This window comes from Morone saxatilis, unplaced genomic scaffold (genome assembly GCF_004916995.1).
Source record: "Morone saxatilis isolate NCDOM2014 unplaced genomic scaffold, NCSU_SB_2.0 Contig23, whole genome shotgun sequence".
NCBI classification, from domain to species: domain Eukaryota; kingdom Metazoa; phylum Chordata; class Actinopteri; family Moronidae; genus Morone; species Morone saxatilis.
This window is the reverse complement of record NW_023339796.1, coordinates 6,991,912-7,006,882: the sequence shown is the minus strand read 5'-3', so window position 1 is coordinate 7,006,882 and position 14,971 is coordinate 6,991,912. Positions and strand designations below refer to the sequence as shown.

The 14,971-nt window shown below is 41.3% G+C and overlaps 2 protein-coding genes across 2 annotated transcripts; both read right to left on the bottom strand.

Moving 5' to 3' along the window:
- Positions 1-949: 949 nt before the first annotated feature.
- On the bottom strand, positions 950-3,930 carry LOC118334927 (neurturin-like). Its single transcript, XM_035671029.1, has 2 exons — positions 3,625-3,930; positions 950-3,123 (listed from the first exon to the last, which is right to left on the bottom strand). Exons 1-2 carry the CDS (start codon positions 3,920-3,922, stop codon positions 2,684-2,686), a joined length of 738 nt encoding a protein of 245 aa, XP_035526922.1. The 5' UTR covers positions 3,923-3,930; the 3' UTR covers positions 950-2,683.
- Positions 3,931-12,888: 8,958 nt separating this feature from the next.
- larp6b (La ribonucleoprotein 6, translational regulator b) lies at positions 12,889-14,301 on the bottom strand. The gene is made up of 3 exons (XM_035670366.1): positions 14,297-14,301; positions 14,034-14,220; positions 12,889-13,920 (listed from the first exon to the last, which is right to left on the bottom strand). The coding sequence occupies exons 1-3, from the start codon at positions 14,299-14,301 to the stop codon at positions 12,934-12,936; spliced, it is 1,179 nt and encodes a 392-aa protein (XP_035526259.1). The 3' UTR covers positions 12,889-12,933.
- Positions 14,302-14,971: the final 670 nt, after the last annotated feature.

Here is a 14,971-nt window from a genome sequence, read left to right as displayed (position 1 = left end):
TTTCTGGCTAACCTGTGTGTGGCACTTAGCCCGATCCCACTGGCTCCAACTGAAAACTCACAAATATATAGTTTCATTTCCAAAAACAGCTGAGCACTGTTGCTTTTAGAAGTGTTTCAAATAAGAGTAAATAATGCATTATTTCTTAAGAACTATTTTCAGCCGCGAAGTTAATACACATTTGGGCTCTAGTGAGTATTTCTGGCAGCAGGACGGTGTATGTGGGATTGAATAAACCTCCTTCACTGTGAAGGGACATGTCACCCAGTACAACACTGTGGCTCAATAATGTGTTTTTAATAGTTTTTGGACGACAGTGGAGCTCTGACAGTAATAATCTACATCAGGCTTTGGCTAAAAAAGGCAATACTTGTTAGTGTGATCTATTACCAGTTGGTTTTGGTGTTTACATGGGATTTGATAAGAAAAAAAGAATATTACAATCATATCCTAATATTCAGGAGATGGAGAAGAGCCTGTTTCTGTCAATAATTTGAAATGAGAAGCTGTCACAGTCACATCCCCGTCGAGTTCTCTGCCTGTCAGAGGGATCAAACTGTCTGGTCTGTCTGCATAAGCTTATATCATTGCTGCCTTTCAGTACACAGGCTGCTGAGCTGTTGTATAATAGGTAATTCCAGAGAACCTGACTAAGTGAACCAGCATTATTCAAATGTTCACATGTTAGCGTGACAAAGGTGTAAAACACAACACCTTTGTCATGCTAACATGTGCCATATGGTTTATTATAATGTAATCTGATCGTCAACTTTCCGCACAGGGATCCCCATCTCATAGTCATTTATTTCATTATCAACAGCATCTTGCATTTTAAGACTTTTATTCTTTTATTTATGTATTTTAAATACAATCTGAGTACAGAGTATTTGGGAGAAATGATGAACATCCAAACCTCTGAAATTATGTTTATTCAGCAGTCAATATAGAATGTTAGATAAAACATTTTTTGGCACAGTTGCTTAATGATAATAAGCTGTCCCGTTTCTGTGTGGTAATCTAAATAAATATGCAAAAAAAAAACATAATTTATTTCCCAAATAAATACAATATAAACTACAATAAAGATGCACCGCATCCACGCCCCACACTGCACCACCTCAGGAAAAACAGAAACAAAAACATAATTTATTGTACTTCAGGCAAACAGTTGCAATGGGTTCAAAATAAAGATTGTCGAAGGTGAAAACATGTTTCATATTTCATTTCAACAGCTTATTTTCTGCTAAAACTCTACCAGGCAATACAACAAGGAGGCATTTGATGGGCCAATAAAAGGCTGTACTGTGGGCTTTGGATCATAGTAAGTTACAGGTTTTTATGGATGGGTGCAAACACATTTTCAGATCCCGACTCTACTTCATAGTTAGTTTTTTGTCTGTGGGGGAAGAAAAAAAAATACCGCTACTGATCATTAAAGCATTCTTCCCTTTCACACCTCAGATTAGCTAAAGTTCTGAGTGTAAACGCTCAGAAATTACAACCAGAGACGATAATAAAGCGGTTATATCACCTGGAACTTGAGATGTGAGATATTTATAAATCTAAGTTAATGAATTAATTGTGAGTTGAATTGACTCTGTGTGTTTTGGCAATTCTTTGAGGAAAATAATTCCAGAGGATTATGGGTAATTAGAATACTGGGTGTTTTGGGGAAAGTATAAAAAAAAGATCATCATTTCTTTGAGTGTGATGACTTATTCTATGGAGAGCAGGTGGGATACATTTTCATGTTGTTCTATTACTATCATGAGAGAGTATTTGTGTGTTTTGAAACAGGTCCTCATTGTTAATCTACACAACATCGATATACAAAACACAACAATTAAAGGTGGGTATCAAACCTGGAGCTATATAAAAGGATTTTCTTTCATTGTCAAATTCTTAACCATAACACATGTTCTTTTACCTGTGTAATAACACTGCAATCAGTAACAGTAATGCATACAAGCAGGGAAACAGGTCACAAAGTCATGTCACCTGTGATAACTCAACACACTTTTAAGTCAATGTACTTTACAGAGACAGCTGATCACTGATCATTTTAGGTCAATGGTCCAAACTGTCTTATGCAGAAAGTAAACATCGGTGCATTGCATGTATTTTCATTTTTATTTATGGCTTTGAAATGGATTTTTGAGCACTTTTTTTGCCTGATAGGTGATTTACTGTCACCATTATAACCATGTAAAGTACAAGATTTGGAGTTATAGACGTTTACGCCCATGGATATGAAGTGTAGTAACAGCAATAATCTAGTCCACCATGGCTCATCTATCGCATGTACTACTACTCAAATGCAATATCACAAACATAATGTTGCTACATTGTTGTTACACCACAGTTTACAGTGTTACTACACAGATAGAAAAGATAATAAAAACTTTTTGGTATGAACAGTCATTCTCTGTGTCTCTTTACATGGAATCCACAAAAACGCAGCACTCGCTGTCCATGTGATTTGGTTCCAATTTGTATTGACAGACGCCAAAAAAAGTCAAGTTTGCCTGTCACAAAAAGGCCGCCGTGGAGCAGCCTGTGAAAATATTACCATCCTTTTCTTCCTTCCTTGAGTTTATATTCCACAGTTTGTCTTTTAACAGCACCCACTGTTCCAACAGAGGCTGAGAGCAGCAAGAAGAAGTGATAAGTCCATTTCTCTGGGTCATACACACCCGCAGTTCTTCGCCGACACATTCTGTACCGTGTAATAGCGATTGTTGTTGCCCAGGAAGGAAAAGTCCTTTTCGAAGGCGGTGGGCCGGCAGCAGGGCCCGTTGCTGACCTTGTCCTTGCGGCCCTTCTTCCTGAAGCCCGTCCGCATCATGTACTTCATGATGACGTCGTAGTTTTGCCGATGTTGGTCCTCACATTTGCCACTGCAATAGCGCAGCAGCACTGTCTCATTACTGTCATAACCGAGACCCAGTTCACTCACGGTCAGCTGCAGCTTCCTCAAGGAGCAGGGCTTAGGCCTCTGGGCTCTTTTAGTCCTTCGGGCCTGCTTCTCACCCAGGCGCCGGCTCTTCCTCCTCTTCCTGTCAAGCAAGGTCCCGACCACATGCTGAAGCTCACCCTCTGTGAAGCTCTGGAACATCATGGAAACTGACAAAGAGGAGATAAATTAACACCAGCAGACAGCTAGAGTGAGTTTTTATGTAATCTTATAGTCATAAGATATGGAAACAGGGTAAATGCCTCACATAGAGAACATGATGAAATGAAAATTACGTGCAAACAGATGAGCACAAGTTTATTTTATCTGACATCATGACAACAACAAACCAGTCTTATCACCATCGGTACTAAAGATCGTATCAGAATTCCTTAAAACCCATTTAAGTTGAAGAATGCCTCTCAGGGAGGCCATGTGGAACAAAAGAAAAGTGGGTATTTGATCCGCTCTTAAGCATTATAGTGGTTCTATGGAAAGCCAGTGAACTATGAGGTGCTAATTGACTGCAGGTTATGGTGAGACATTAAAACCTGCTCTATAAACAACAGAGTCGGGTACTAAGTGTTCTGTCTGAACCCCAGCAACCCTTTCACACAACCCCTTATCTCAGACCAGACAAGGAAAGAGGACAATAACTCATTTTATCTTACACTCTGAGAGGAGAGAGTTCATCTCGTCTGCCGAGCGTGTTCTCCGATGAAGACCACCCATCTGCCTGGACAACACTGTTGATTCTGCTGATGATGATGGTGGCGATGAGGGGGATTGCGGCGAGGTCTTGGATGTTGATTCTGATGATGAAGACTGCATCGATGAGGATGAAGATGCGTACGGATATTTCGTCTTAGGTCTGAACTGTCCGATAGTGGCCATGTTTCTAATGAGGAGGATGGACAGGGCTGCACCACAGAGCATGAAGGCAAAAGTAGCACCTTTCCATAACTTCATCTTAGAACGTGGAGGAGCATTGAAACTCTGTCGAGAGAGGCACAAACGGACAAACGTCAGACATGTTCAGTAACACATTCAAACATGTAAACCATCTTCTCAACTTGTCACATTAAAGCACAGAGAACAATGCAAAACTTTTTATCTTCCGTGCCAGTACATATCTTTGACCCTCCCATGATTCCACTTCTCTCAACAGGGCTTTTATTTAACCGTCAGTTTTCTTTTTTGGGATTCTGCTGTCATTTCATTTTAACTTTAAGTGGGTTTATGATCTGTGAGCTTGACATCACTTGCTGACACCTGAGAATTCAGTGTGTATTTAATCGCTCCTGGCTGAGAAGGAAAAAACATAACTGCCAGTTCTTATTTGAACTTAAGGCAGGTCAGATGAGTTTTACAACCCCTGCCCCTTGAAACCTCTTAAAAGTTTGTGTATCATATCAAAAATACCTGATGTGGGTGAGAATAGCTTCTTCTATTCATTTCTGAAGGAAAAAACATTTTTCTTTGCAGAAGTAAATCATCCATTCCTTCCTTTACAAGAATTTCTTTAACCACACCTATTTGTAATGCTATGTATAATGAGGCCTCAGTGAGAATGTGTGTACATCCCTTTATCTTATACCGCCCCTCCCTTTCAATAGACACTGCACCATAGCAGCCACAAATCATAGTTTGGAGGAATTATACCTCATTTTTTTGCTTTCCTTATTGTCATGCCACAGGTATTTGAGAGTTTTTACAAGCTCACTTCTTTGTATTTTTCATATCATGTCACCAGTGAGCAAAACATTTCCCCAGAGCCGGAAATGGTATACTGGCAGTGACTAACAGCAAATCCAGACCAGCCTTACAAAGTGTTTTCCCAGACTGGATTCTGTAGTGTACATATACAGGCTGCTGGAGTGTTTACAATGGGACAAAATGTCACATATCTTTGTCTACTCTGGTAGAATAACAAAATTCTGAAATGAATAACTTCTGGAAGTTTGCACTTTCAAAATGTGCGTTACTCCTGCGGATCACAGTTAACAGAAGTTTTTAAAAAAATAGTAAGAACATTTTGGCTTTTTGGTGGAATCTGCTTTTTGCAGTAAACTAAGTAAAACAAAAAATCACTATATGCAAATATAGACACTGCCTCTGTGTTTTAGACACAGCAGAGGGAAAATACAAATAAGCTGTATGCACGAGTCGCAGTAGAATAAACATGGTATAAACAGGTAGAACCAGTCCTATCAGTCAAAGCTTGACTCATCACTCATAATTCCATATGGGTTTGACGTGGTAAGCAGCCTCTGCACAATGAAGGGGTAGAATGGTATTCATTTGAAAGTCAAACATTTCAGCTAACAACCTCATTTAACACAGTGTATGTAAATCAAATGTGGAGCTGTGGCTGTGGCAGAATGCTACTTGGTGCCTGGCTATATGTCTGAATTTTACCAGACATGATAGATAGAAGCCTCAATGGAAAGTCTCATTTTCCTAACACCATCTTACTGCTCCTGCTCTAAATGTGATAAATTTTTTAATTTAAAAAGAGCTAGTTTGTTATGATATATGGCAAAGGATGAGATCATTGTTTTCTTATGCTATTAATAGGTCAGTTTGGGACAATTACTCAGCTTCGGAGTTTGCTGTTTCACACAGCCGTGATACATCAATGCCTGTAGACTGTTCGCTCTGTGGCTCATCTTGATAAAACAATTAGCTCGTAAAAAACAGATGAGTCCTCCGATGTCTCAGTTGCTGACACTGGATGAAGCCTGGTCATCAAACACTGATCTCATGTCCCTGAAGACACTTTGATTGTCATAATTGCTCCACTCAGAAACACATTAGTCCCATCTGCAGTCGATTGACGCCAATAAAAGTGCCAGGGAGCATTCTGCAGCTTGTTCCGATGGCCACGGATGATTAATCAGAACAGACATTTAATATCTACCACTGGCCTCCGCTGTCAAGCACATAAATATACAGATATTGATAGGGGGAAGGGGCACCGGTGTTTTCTTAGGAGAGCAACGGAAAGACATGAATGAGCGGTTCACTTCCTGAAAGGACAAATGCTGCTGTTTTCCAGCAAACAGAGAAGAGCAACAACGCAGAGGATATAGTGGAACCCCAGAGGACTTTCCAGCAGAAGGAAAAGCCATCCTCAAACAGAGACATAAAAGTGCAGATGAGTTGCAAAGACAACTAAAACAGCTCTCACACAGGCGCAGCATGTCCGGCCCTCACAAAGCATCAGCGCTGATGTGCCCATGCATGCTCCGAGATAAGGCAAGTTGAACGTGTGAGGCCTAAAACAAACACATCAAATTATCCATTCAAAAGGAGAAAAGGAGTGCAAACGAAGATTTGCGCGATTTTGTGTTTGTAGTGATACTTGGACTGAAAACGAGGTATGTAAAGAAATAACCCACTTGATGTTTGCTGTCAGACATATGTCACCTGAAGAGCAACAGAGTGAAAACAGTCCCTGAGGATCATTAACATGTTTGAGGCAAACCATGAAAGTGAACTGCTAGGCCAAGAATTCCTCAGTCTGTCAAAGCCATTCCTGAGACATTATGCATTCTCCAATGCATGCATCGTACATTGGAGCACGATCCTCAACCCTCAACCAAGCGCTTGTTGTGACTCAAAGATCGCATTATTTCAAATGACACAATAAAATAGATGTTTTCAATGAATAATTGGGTCAGTGGCCATAGCGCTGCTAAGCTGGCAGTAATGTAATTACAGCAGCATGGCACTCGTGTCCTCCCCTCCCTTCTGTGCCAGAAGGAGACACTCCACAGAATGCCACAGCCTATGGAAGATGAACTAGAGATCTGTCAAAATGGGGATAAGGGGCGTCTGTGGTTAAAACTTTTGAATGAAGCCGGCAGACAGGGGGTGCCTTCTTTGTCAGCTTGCTTGGATCTTGAACAGTGTGACATGATTACAGCGAGAGTAGATCACAGAAAAGGAATGAAGAGCTTCTTTGTGCTGGAAAATAGCAGATACCAACTTTTATGTGTCACCACTCAGAATTTGTTCCTATACATTCCCTAAATACAGCCTGTACTGTCTCACTCACCCTCTCTTTACTGTGACTCACACATACCATAAACACACAGATGTAGCACTTGCAGCATGGTTTCACTTTTCCCAAATCATATGACACATGCTTGTGTAGAAATCGAGACAAAGTCTAACCTTCCATTGCCGATCACAGACACCCACTTCACTTCCAGGGCGCACACACACTCCCAGCAGCACCATCACATAACACTAGATAATCCATTTTACATAATACTGCTGCTTCTTGATATCTAGAATTGTCTAACCATTGTGTATTTGCCCCTGCACAACCTGAGGCCCTTTACCTACAGAACATTATTAAGCTCCACCCATGTGACTGGCTGTCTCTGCGCTACTCTGAACACACCCCATAAATACTTGCATTGAAAAGATAACAGAGGAGCATAACAAACAGTGGGAAAGGCACCTACTGTGTTGTTGCAAGGAAACAACATGCTTTAGGGAGTCCTAGAGAGGCATTGTCTTGTCTTTTCCCTCTTAAGTGAGCATCAGGAGGCCTGGGGACAGCTAGAGAGTGCTTGGGGAGGTAATAGGGACATATTCCAAAGATCAGGGCGGGATTAGCACTAATGCCTGCCGGCTTTATCTGCAGTCACGTGGGTTAACACCTGGCTGCAGTGTTGGTGGCGGAGCCCAGGCCTTGCTGTATGTGTGCGCGTCTGTGTTAATCCATCAGACACCTCTAACTCAAGGGTTAGGCCAGCATGCAAGGCCCAACGAGAGAGCACCAGCCGGCGTTTCTTCTTCTCCTTCTCCTTCTAAAACCTGTCCTGCTTTCAGTCAGAATAATGAAGAAGAAAAGTGACAAGCTCAGTTAAGTTAGATCTGGTGTGTTGGCACCAGGGTGGGCCAAAAGGCTGTAAAATAAAGTGGATGTTCTGAGCCAGGATTGGCTGTTCTAAATCCAGCCTTGGTTCTAATGCAACTGAAAAAGGCTTAGGTTAGACTGTGCTGTAATTTTGCTGGGCAATGGCTTCAGTTGGCTTGCACTCTGTCACTCAGTAACCATATGATAATTAAAACAAGCCTGTTCCTTGTTAGTGGGAAAGCTGCCGTTTATTATTGAGAAGAAATAAGGGGAAAACATCTGTGGGCAAGGCCAGAAAAATGGTGATCATTTTTTACATTCATTCTATAAATACCAAACATGATTCCTACATTCTTTTAAGCCACTGGATATAGGTGAGTGTTTAAAAAGATTTTAATTTTGGAAGCCCTACTATCACATCTCACGGATTTATACAGATTAATCCAGTGACCTAACAGCCTAGCACGAAATCTCACAACTCAAACCTGTTGCTGCTAGAGTGGCGTTAATGAGGTGTGAGTGGAAGATACACTTATAGATGCACAATTGACACTTTGTCCAATTGTCCCAATTTGTCTGCCCCTTTCTATTATGAGAAGAGTTGAGTCAAGATATTTAGTTCTGACATGTATTTAAATAGCCTCGCCAACAGACAAAGAGGTTACATGAGGCTTGGCAGGTAACGTCACTTTGCCTTGTCATTTTTGTGTGAGCTGTGAGTAAGATTGATGTTGTCTTGGCTATGGACTCTTAGATAATAGAATAATAGAATAGAAGAATAGAAAGTAAAGAGTCCATGAGCTGCTATTCTGGCTTCTAATCTGTCAATGCCAGATCCTCTTTTAACAGAACAGCATCGCCTCTAAACCCATGTTAAACATGTTGATGTTGCTGTTTCAAAAGGGTTGACGGCCATCTGGCACACGCTGAATACCACTTTTAAATATGACCGGCAAGAGCTAGCACAAGCAAGTACAAACATCTGAAATATAATGACATTTAACATCTTTATAAGCCTATGCTCGCTTCAAAAGCCTTTAATTTGTTTTACTATAATTATTTGCATGCACAATGTATATTTTAGCAAGAATTTGTCAAAAAGTGCTAAGGAAACGATGAGGACTTGTGCATCAGTTAAGCTTCCGCCTTAGTTTCCTCCAGTTATGACCAGCTTTGGCAGGTTATGAAAGTTGAACGGCTCAATTGACTTCAGGCTTAACCTCTATCCGGCCTCTTGGGGCTCTGCTAGATACTGTATAATCTCTACGTATGATATGGGCTTAGTGAGAAGGGATCATCACTTCAGTAAAATGCCCATGGTGAGTATCATCAAGTTTGCTTCATTCAGCGTAAAATTTTAGATCATTTCATCCAGCTCTTCTTAATTATATAACCTTTTAAAGGCGCAGCTCTGCAAAAAAATGTTGAACATAGATAAAAATAATTATCTATCTATTTTGTAAAATGTCTAAGTATCGCTCCGACTTTTGGGAAAGGAAAGCCAGAGAGTATTTGGAGGACAATTATGCATGATAATGAGGCAAACCACCATGTTGGATAAGTGACAGGAAAACAAAATATTTCTTCCTGAGAAAACAAACTTGACTGTGTGGTGAGATGCTTTTTAAATTCTGCAAGAATGTAAAAATTATTCTTTTTCTTGTTGCTAGTGGCATGTCCCTTGTAATCAATGGTAACCGCTCTGCAAACATTTTGTGACTGGCCCCTGTGCACTATTGACATGGGGTTGCAGCAAGGGCCGCTTGTTGATACCGATAATCCAACGTGTGTTTTCTGCCACTCAAGCACTTGGTGAGGCATCTCTGTCAGCGGCACCTAACGCCTTCCCCATAAGCTGCCGGCTTAAACTAACAAAAGAAGATGTGGTGTCCTTACCGTTCGGCCGGCTAATCCAGACTTAGCTGTGTGGCGTCGTCTTCAGCTGACCTCCACAGGCAAGTGCTGGCTGGATAAGTCCATCATCATCACAGGCAAGGAGTGAAGGCAGGACTCCTGCTTGTTCCTCTGAAAATCATCACAACTCCTTGTGTTTGCAAGTATGGGAGGTGTCCTGACTTGATTCAAGTCCAGGCTGTTTTATTTATTCATCATTTTTCCACTTCCATAGAACTCTTTAAAGTTGCAAAGATCAATATCAACATTCCTCTGAATGTAAGCATTCTCTTCATGGCTGATCCATTCAAAAAGAGGACCGCTGTTTGTTTAGATAAGTTCCTGACATGGCATCTGGTTCACTTCAGAAAACTTCTGTCATCATGCTTCTCCACACAAAATGTGCGTTTTTGTACAAACCCGAACCTGAAACAGAGGAACAGAGCAAAACAGAGGTACAGTGTCATGTAGGAAACAGATCTTACAGATGCCTTAACTTTTATTCCATCTGTAGCGAAAGTCCTTATTTAGAAAATTTTATCTCCATACAAGAGCACTGTTGAAAAGATAATCCATATCTCCTTACCCTCTTTCCAGCAGCAGGTCTTCTCTTCAGTTCCAAGGAGAGGAACTCTGCGGGTTGAGAAGATGGGTTAGGGTGAGGAGGGAGAGCGTGGTTACCGTAAGCGGAGCAGAGCTTCTCTGATGCCTCTGCCTGCCTCCCCCCCTCAACTGTTGCTCCTCCTCCTCCATAGTTGTGCTTGTGGGCCGAGTCGGATTACTCCTGACATGATAATCTCCCTGGCTCTAGCTCCAGGAGCACTAAAGGATGCTTTGGCCTGAGCAAAGGCTTACATTTACCTTCTGCCGCAAGAGAGTCTGCCATCTTAAGTGGCCGATTGGTAATAGCCTCAATTGGGCAGATCAGCGCAGTTAGAGGGGTCTTTCAATCTTTCAATCTTTTAGGGGGAATTAAGAAAGTTTACAATTGGTTTAAATGGTGCTAAGACGGCACTAACCCCAGTTAAATGGAATTATCACAGCATAGGTATTTCATGATAATTCAATCTACAGTTGGCTGGAGATAAAACCAGGAGTGTTGTTGTTGAGAATCTCACGTTCACGTCTCCTCCAATACAAACCAGTGTTTCAGCCCTTGAGCCCTGAGCGGCAAATGAGGAGCAGATGGTTGTGCTTTTGGAAGGTATCAGGCACTCCAGACTGCAATGTAAATAAATATCCCATCCAGGGAGGAAATGCGTCAGGTGTGTGGGGTCAGTCACATATAAACAAAGGCCAACCAGTTTGGAGACAAATGAAGCGATGCGTGCCGGAGGGAGAGATGAGGGAGATACACAGTCTCACAGGTGCTGTTTGAGAGCATAAACCAGTCAAATAAATCTGCAGGTAGATCTGAACAGATTTTATGGTTTTATAATTGTTATAAAAAGTCTGCAGCCAAGGATGTTGCAATAATCTCTACACAGTCAGTGTAACAACAGGAAACAAATTATTTGCTAACAAATATCTCATTCTTAACACCATGAGTCATTCTGATATCCTCGAGCCAAATTATACACAAATCGCGCTTTGCAAAGTTCCACTAGTGAGGTGGAGATGTGGCCTAGTGCGAACTTTCTAGGACTTAAAATTCCTTCAGTGTTGACCAAGAGAAAAAGGGAAAAACCAAAGGAATCTTTACCTAAGCTTTGTCTCGTACCAAAAATGTGTATTAATGGATATTCTAAGGTTGTTATCTCAGTGACCTGAAGTGTAGATTTCATGTAAAGTCCAAAGTGAAATCCAACACAAACTCTCCTTTTCACTTCAGCTTGTACCCCTCAGCTCTGGCCCATAGGATAACACTGTGCCACAAATCAAGAGAGGATTCGCGCTCTTCTTCACGCTGAGAATATTTTGGTGACCGTAAGCAGGTGCGAAATCATCCAGATCCTCATGAGAATTATGACAGTTGACTTGTTTGACATAAACCTCAATTATGGGCTAGAGGAGGCTATTTAAATACATAATGGCTTGCAGTTAGCAGGGGATATCGTGCTTTTCTACCCTTGAAAAGGAACTATCAGCACAGAAACATTTCCTGACATCAGGCAGGAACATTTCTACATTATACATATTGTTCACAGATGTGTAAAGTTTTCATAGACCAGCCTCCGCTGCAATAAAAGCCCAACAGCTGTTAATTGCTAAATCAAGTCAGAGACTATAAGAGTTGAACACTTGATCCGTATACACTGCAAAGTCTCACTCAACAGCTAAGATTACATTAGTCATAAAGACAGTCTGACATTTAGCATATACAAGGGAAAAAAATAACAAAGAATGTTTCCAATTTGAATATGATAGAATCCCATACACATCGGATTGAATCTTTTCCACTGGGCGTGGATGAGTGAAGAAACACATTTTGTTTAGGTTTGGGCGAGATTTTAAGGAAGCCCTCAATCAGTAACACTATAAACACACCATTCCAGTTGAGGTGTCATTAGAAAGGCTGGAAATATGCACAAATGTTGCTACTACGCTCGTCTTGCACAAGATGTGGTTTGATGATTGGACAAGTACCCTTCAGCCAAATGTCATCTCAGTGAGTGGAAAACTACTTTTTAGAGAACCAAAATCTAAACAAGCATTTGTGAAAAAGATGCAGTGGGACAATGAGGGATTTTTCTGAGCGTTTCATGTTGAAAGACAACACCTCTTTCTCTGAGAAAATGGTAACAAGGTAAATCCATCCTGGCCCAAGAACAAATATACATTGCAATTTGCAGTTGTGACCAGAGGAGATGAGGCCCCAAGGGACCAGTGACCGCTGGTGTTTTCAAAAAGGGCTTGTGTGGACACTTTTTCTTCAGCACTAAAACACCTCAGTTTGTGTAACAATTTGTACCTCCAGCTAATATGTGCTGTAGTCTATTTACATTCATTGCAGTGTATTTACTTCCTATGCAACTACAGCTTGACAAGTAGGATGAAGTCGGTGTTTAAAATAACAGATTTGGGTACACAGCTAAATGCTGCCCCCAACTGTCAGTGGTTTACAACTACAATTAAATCAGAATAAACAATCTCTCACCTATAGAGATACCAAAACTTAAATAGCTTTTTAGTTTTTTTATACAAAAAATATTTTATTAGATTCCTCAGCTTTAAAATTGTTGTAATGTGTTGTTGCTCCACAAATCTGCCACTGTTATTCAGCACAGGTGGTTTTACTCAGTGCAAGGGAGAGTTTGATCAGTTCCTGCTGCAGCGGCTTCCCTCTGTCCCGAAAGCCTTTGGTGCTGTCAGGGCCGAAGGGTTGACGCAGCACTCTTTGCATCAAGCAGGGCGCATTCAGGTCCCCGGCCACCTTGGGGTTTAATGCACTGGCTGCAAATTTGCGCCTGAGCACCCAGGGACTCTGAGAATTATCTTTATCACAGTCTCCAGAGCACCAACTCCTCCTACTGTACCTCTGATTCAAACCAGAGAAGGACTGGCCACAACCGCTGGTGGAGATCTGCTCAGAAGTCTCTTTGGAGTTATCCACAGACTCTTGGGGCTGAGATGTATCTTGAGTCTCAATAGATTCTTTAGCTGGTGAAGAGGGTTCCTCCTGGATTGAATCCTCTGATGTTTGTGTGGTTTGGAGTGGATTTTCCTGAGATTTTTCAGGTTGGTCTTTGTTGTTTCCCTCTGATGGTTCGTCCTCGATGTTGTGGTGCATCGACTGGAATCCCAAAGGCACCACACATATGCCCTCGCTGTTCGACTTTGCCTCTTCTTCTTTCAGGCGACTGTAGGCCTTCCGAACCGCCTCCAGGTGATCAAACTTTACCACTGCACACAATTGTTGGCCGAGCTCTTTGTGACGCTTGGCGTAGCACTGCAGCTCCTTGGGAAGCTCTTTGCCAGGATGCAGGATCCAGAATGAGGCAACGCAGCCATGAGCAGAAAACTTTTCGAGGAGCTTCTCAAAAAGCGAAGAGTGCTCCGGGCCTTGGGTAGCTCCATCTTCTTCTGCTTCCTCCTCACAAATGTTCCAGGTGAGGAGGAGCTTGCTTGTGGGAGAGCACAGCAGCCATTTGGGAAGCGGCTTTATCCGCCTCACTTTTGTGCATTCATCATTCACCTCCAGAACGTTTGAGTACTCTGCTGCCGCCAGAGTCATGTACCAGTTTGTGGTCAGGGCCTTTATCTGTGACAAACAGTGGCAAACTCAGTTTTGTTTGCATTTTACTGGATTGTTTTTATTCAGACCGATGGAATGTAAACACCACAGAAAGCACACAAAGTTTTGCTTTGTTTTACCTTTTTCATACAAGTGAGGAGCTTGAGACTGACGTAGCCCTGTTTGTTCTTCTGCACGTGTTTCAGCAGGAAGCCGTCCTCTGCCAGGTGGCTGTCGGAGAACAAATCCTCCAACTGGGCTTTGATCTTCAAGCAGAGCAACTCACCTTCATGGTCTTCTTCATCTTGGGCAGATTGTGCATCATCTCTACAAGAACACATAGCTCAGCATCATGATATAATGCAACGTAGATAGTCAGCCATATGTTTTCTTATTTCCTTACCCCATCGGAAAAATCATGGTATCTCAAGTATAAAAGAATAACAGGTCTCAGCGTGTTTCTTAGTTAAATAAAAGAGAGATAAAAGAGCAGCAAGATAGATAGAGTTAATACTAGTGAATGAAGAAAAACATGCACCTGGACACAATCGCATTCATACAAACACAATGATGTCAGTTGGTTCTGTGGGATATAAAACAACACGTTCATAAAATGCTACAAGCAGCATTCCACAAATATATGTTGAAAAAGGAAACATGGCCATTTAATCTATATTTATACACAGTTATATAACTAACTTTGTTGCTTCTTTAGTCAAATATTCATCACACAGTATACATGTCTGTACATACATACCTAGACATGTAGAAAGAGCACAATGGCTGATGGGGCGAAAAAAGGCCCACCAAATGAATAGATAAATTAGATTAAATTAAATATTTGACTAAAGAAGCAACAAAGTTAAAATTAACTAAAATTATCTTCAGCTATTATACGAGTTTAAGAGTAAAAAACCCAACAAATCTGCTGTGTGTGTGTGTGGTTTTGATTTGTATGACAGTGGTGTCTCCATGGAAACCCAACAACCATTTATATTCTGTATTTAAACTCTCTCTCATTCAATCATATCACTATATAATAAAAAACTACAACAGTGTTTAACTCTAAAGCGAGCAA

Bases quoted from the DNA above. Each gene is read 5' to 3' on its own strand.
- LOC118334927 (XM_035671029.1), bottom strand. From the start codon at position 3,922: ATGAAGTTATGGAAAGGTGCTACTTTTGCCTTCATGCTCTGTGGTGCA. The intron at 3,124-3,624 runs GTAAGATAAAAT...CCTCTTTGTCAG, and splicing joins GAACTCTCTCCTCTCAGAGT to TTTCCATGATGTTCCAGAGC.
- larp6b (XM_035670366.1), bottom strand. The intron at 13,921-14,033 runs GTAAAACAAAGC...TGTTTGTCACAG, and splicing joins TCCTCACTTGTATGAAAAAG to ATAAAGGCCCTGACCACAAA.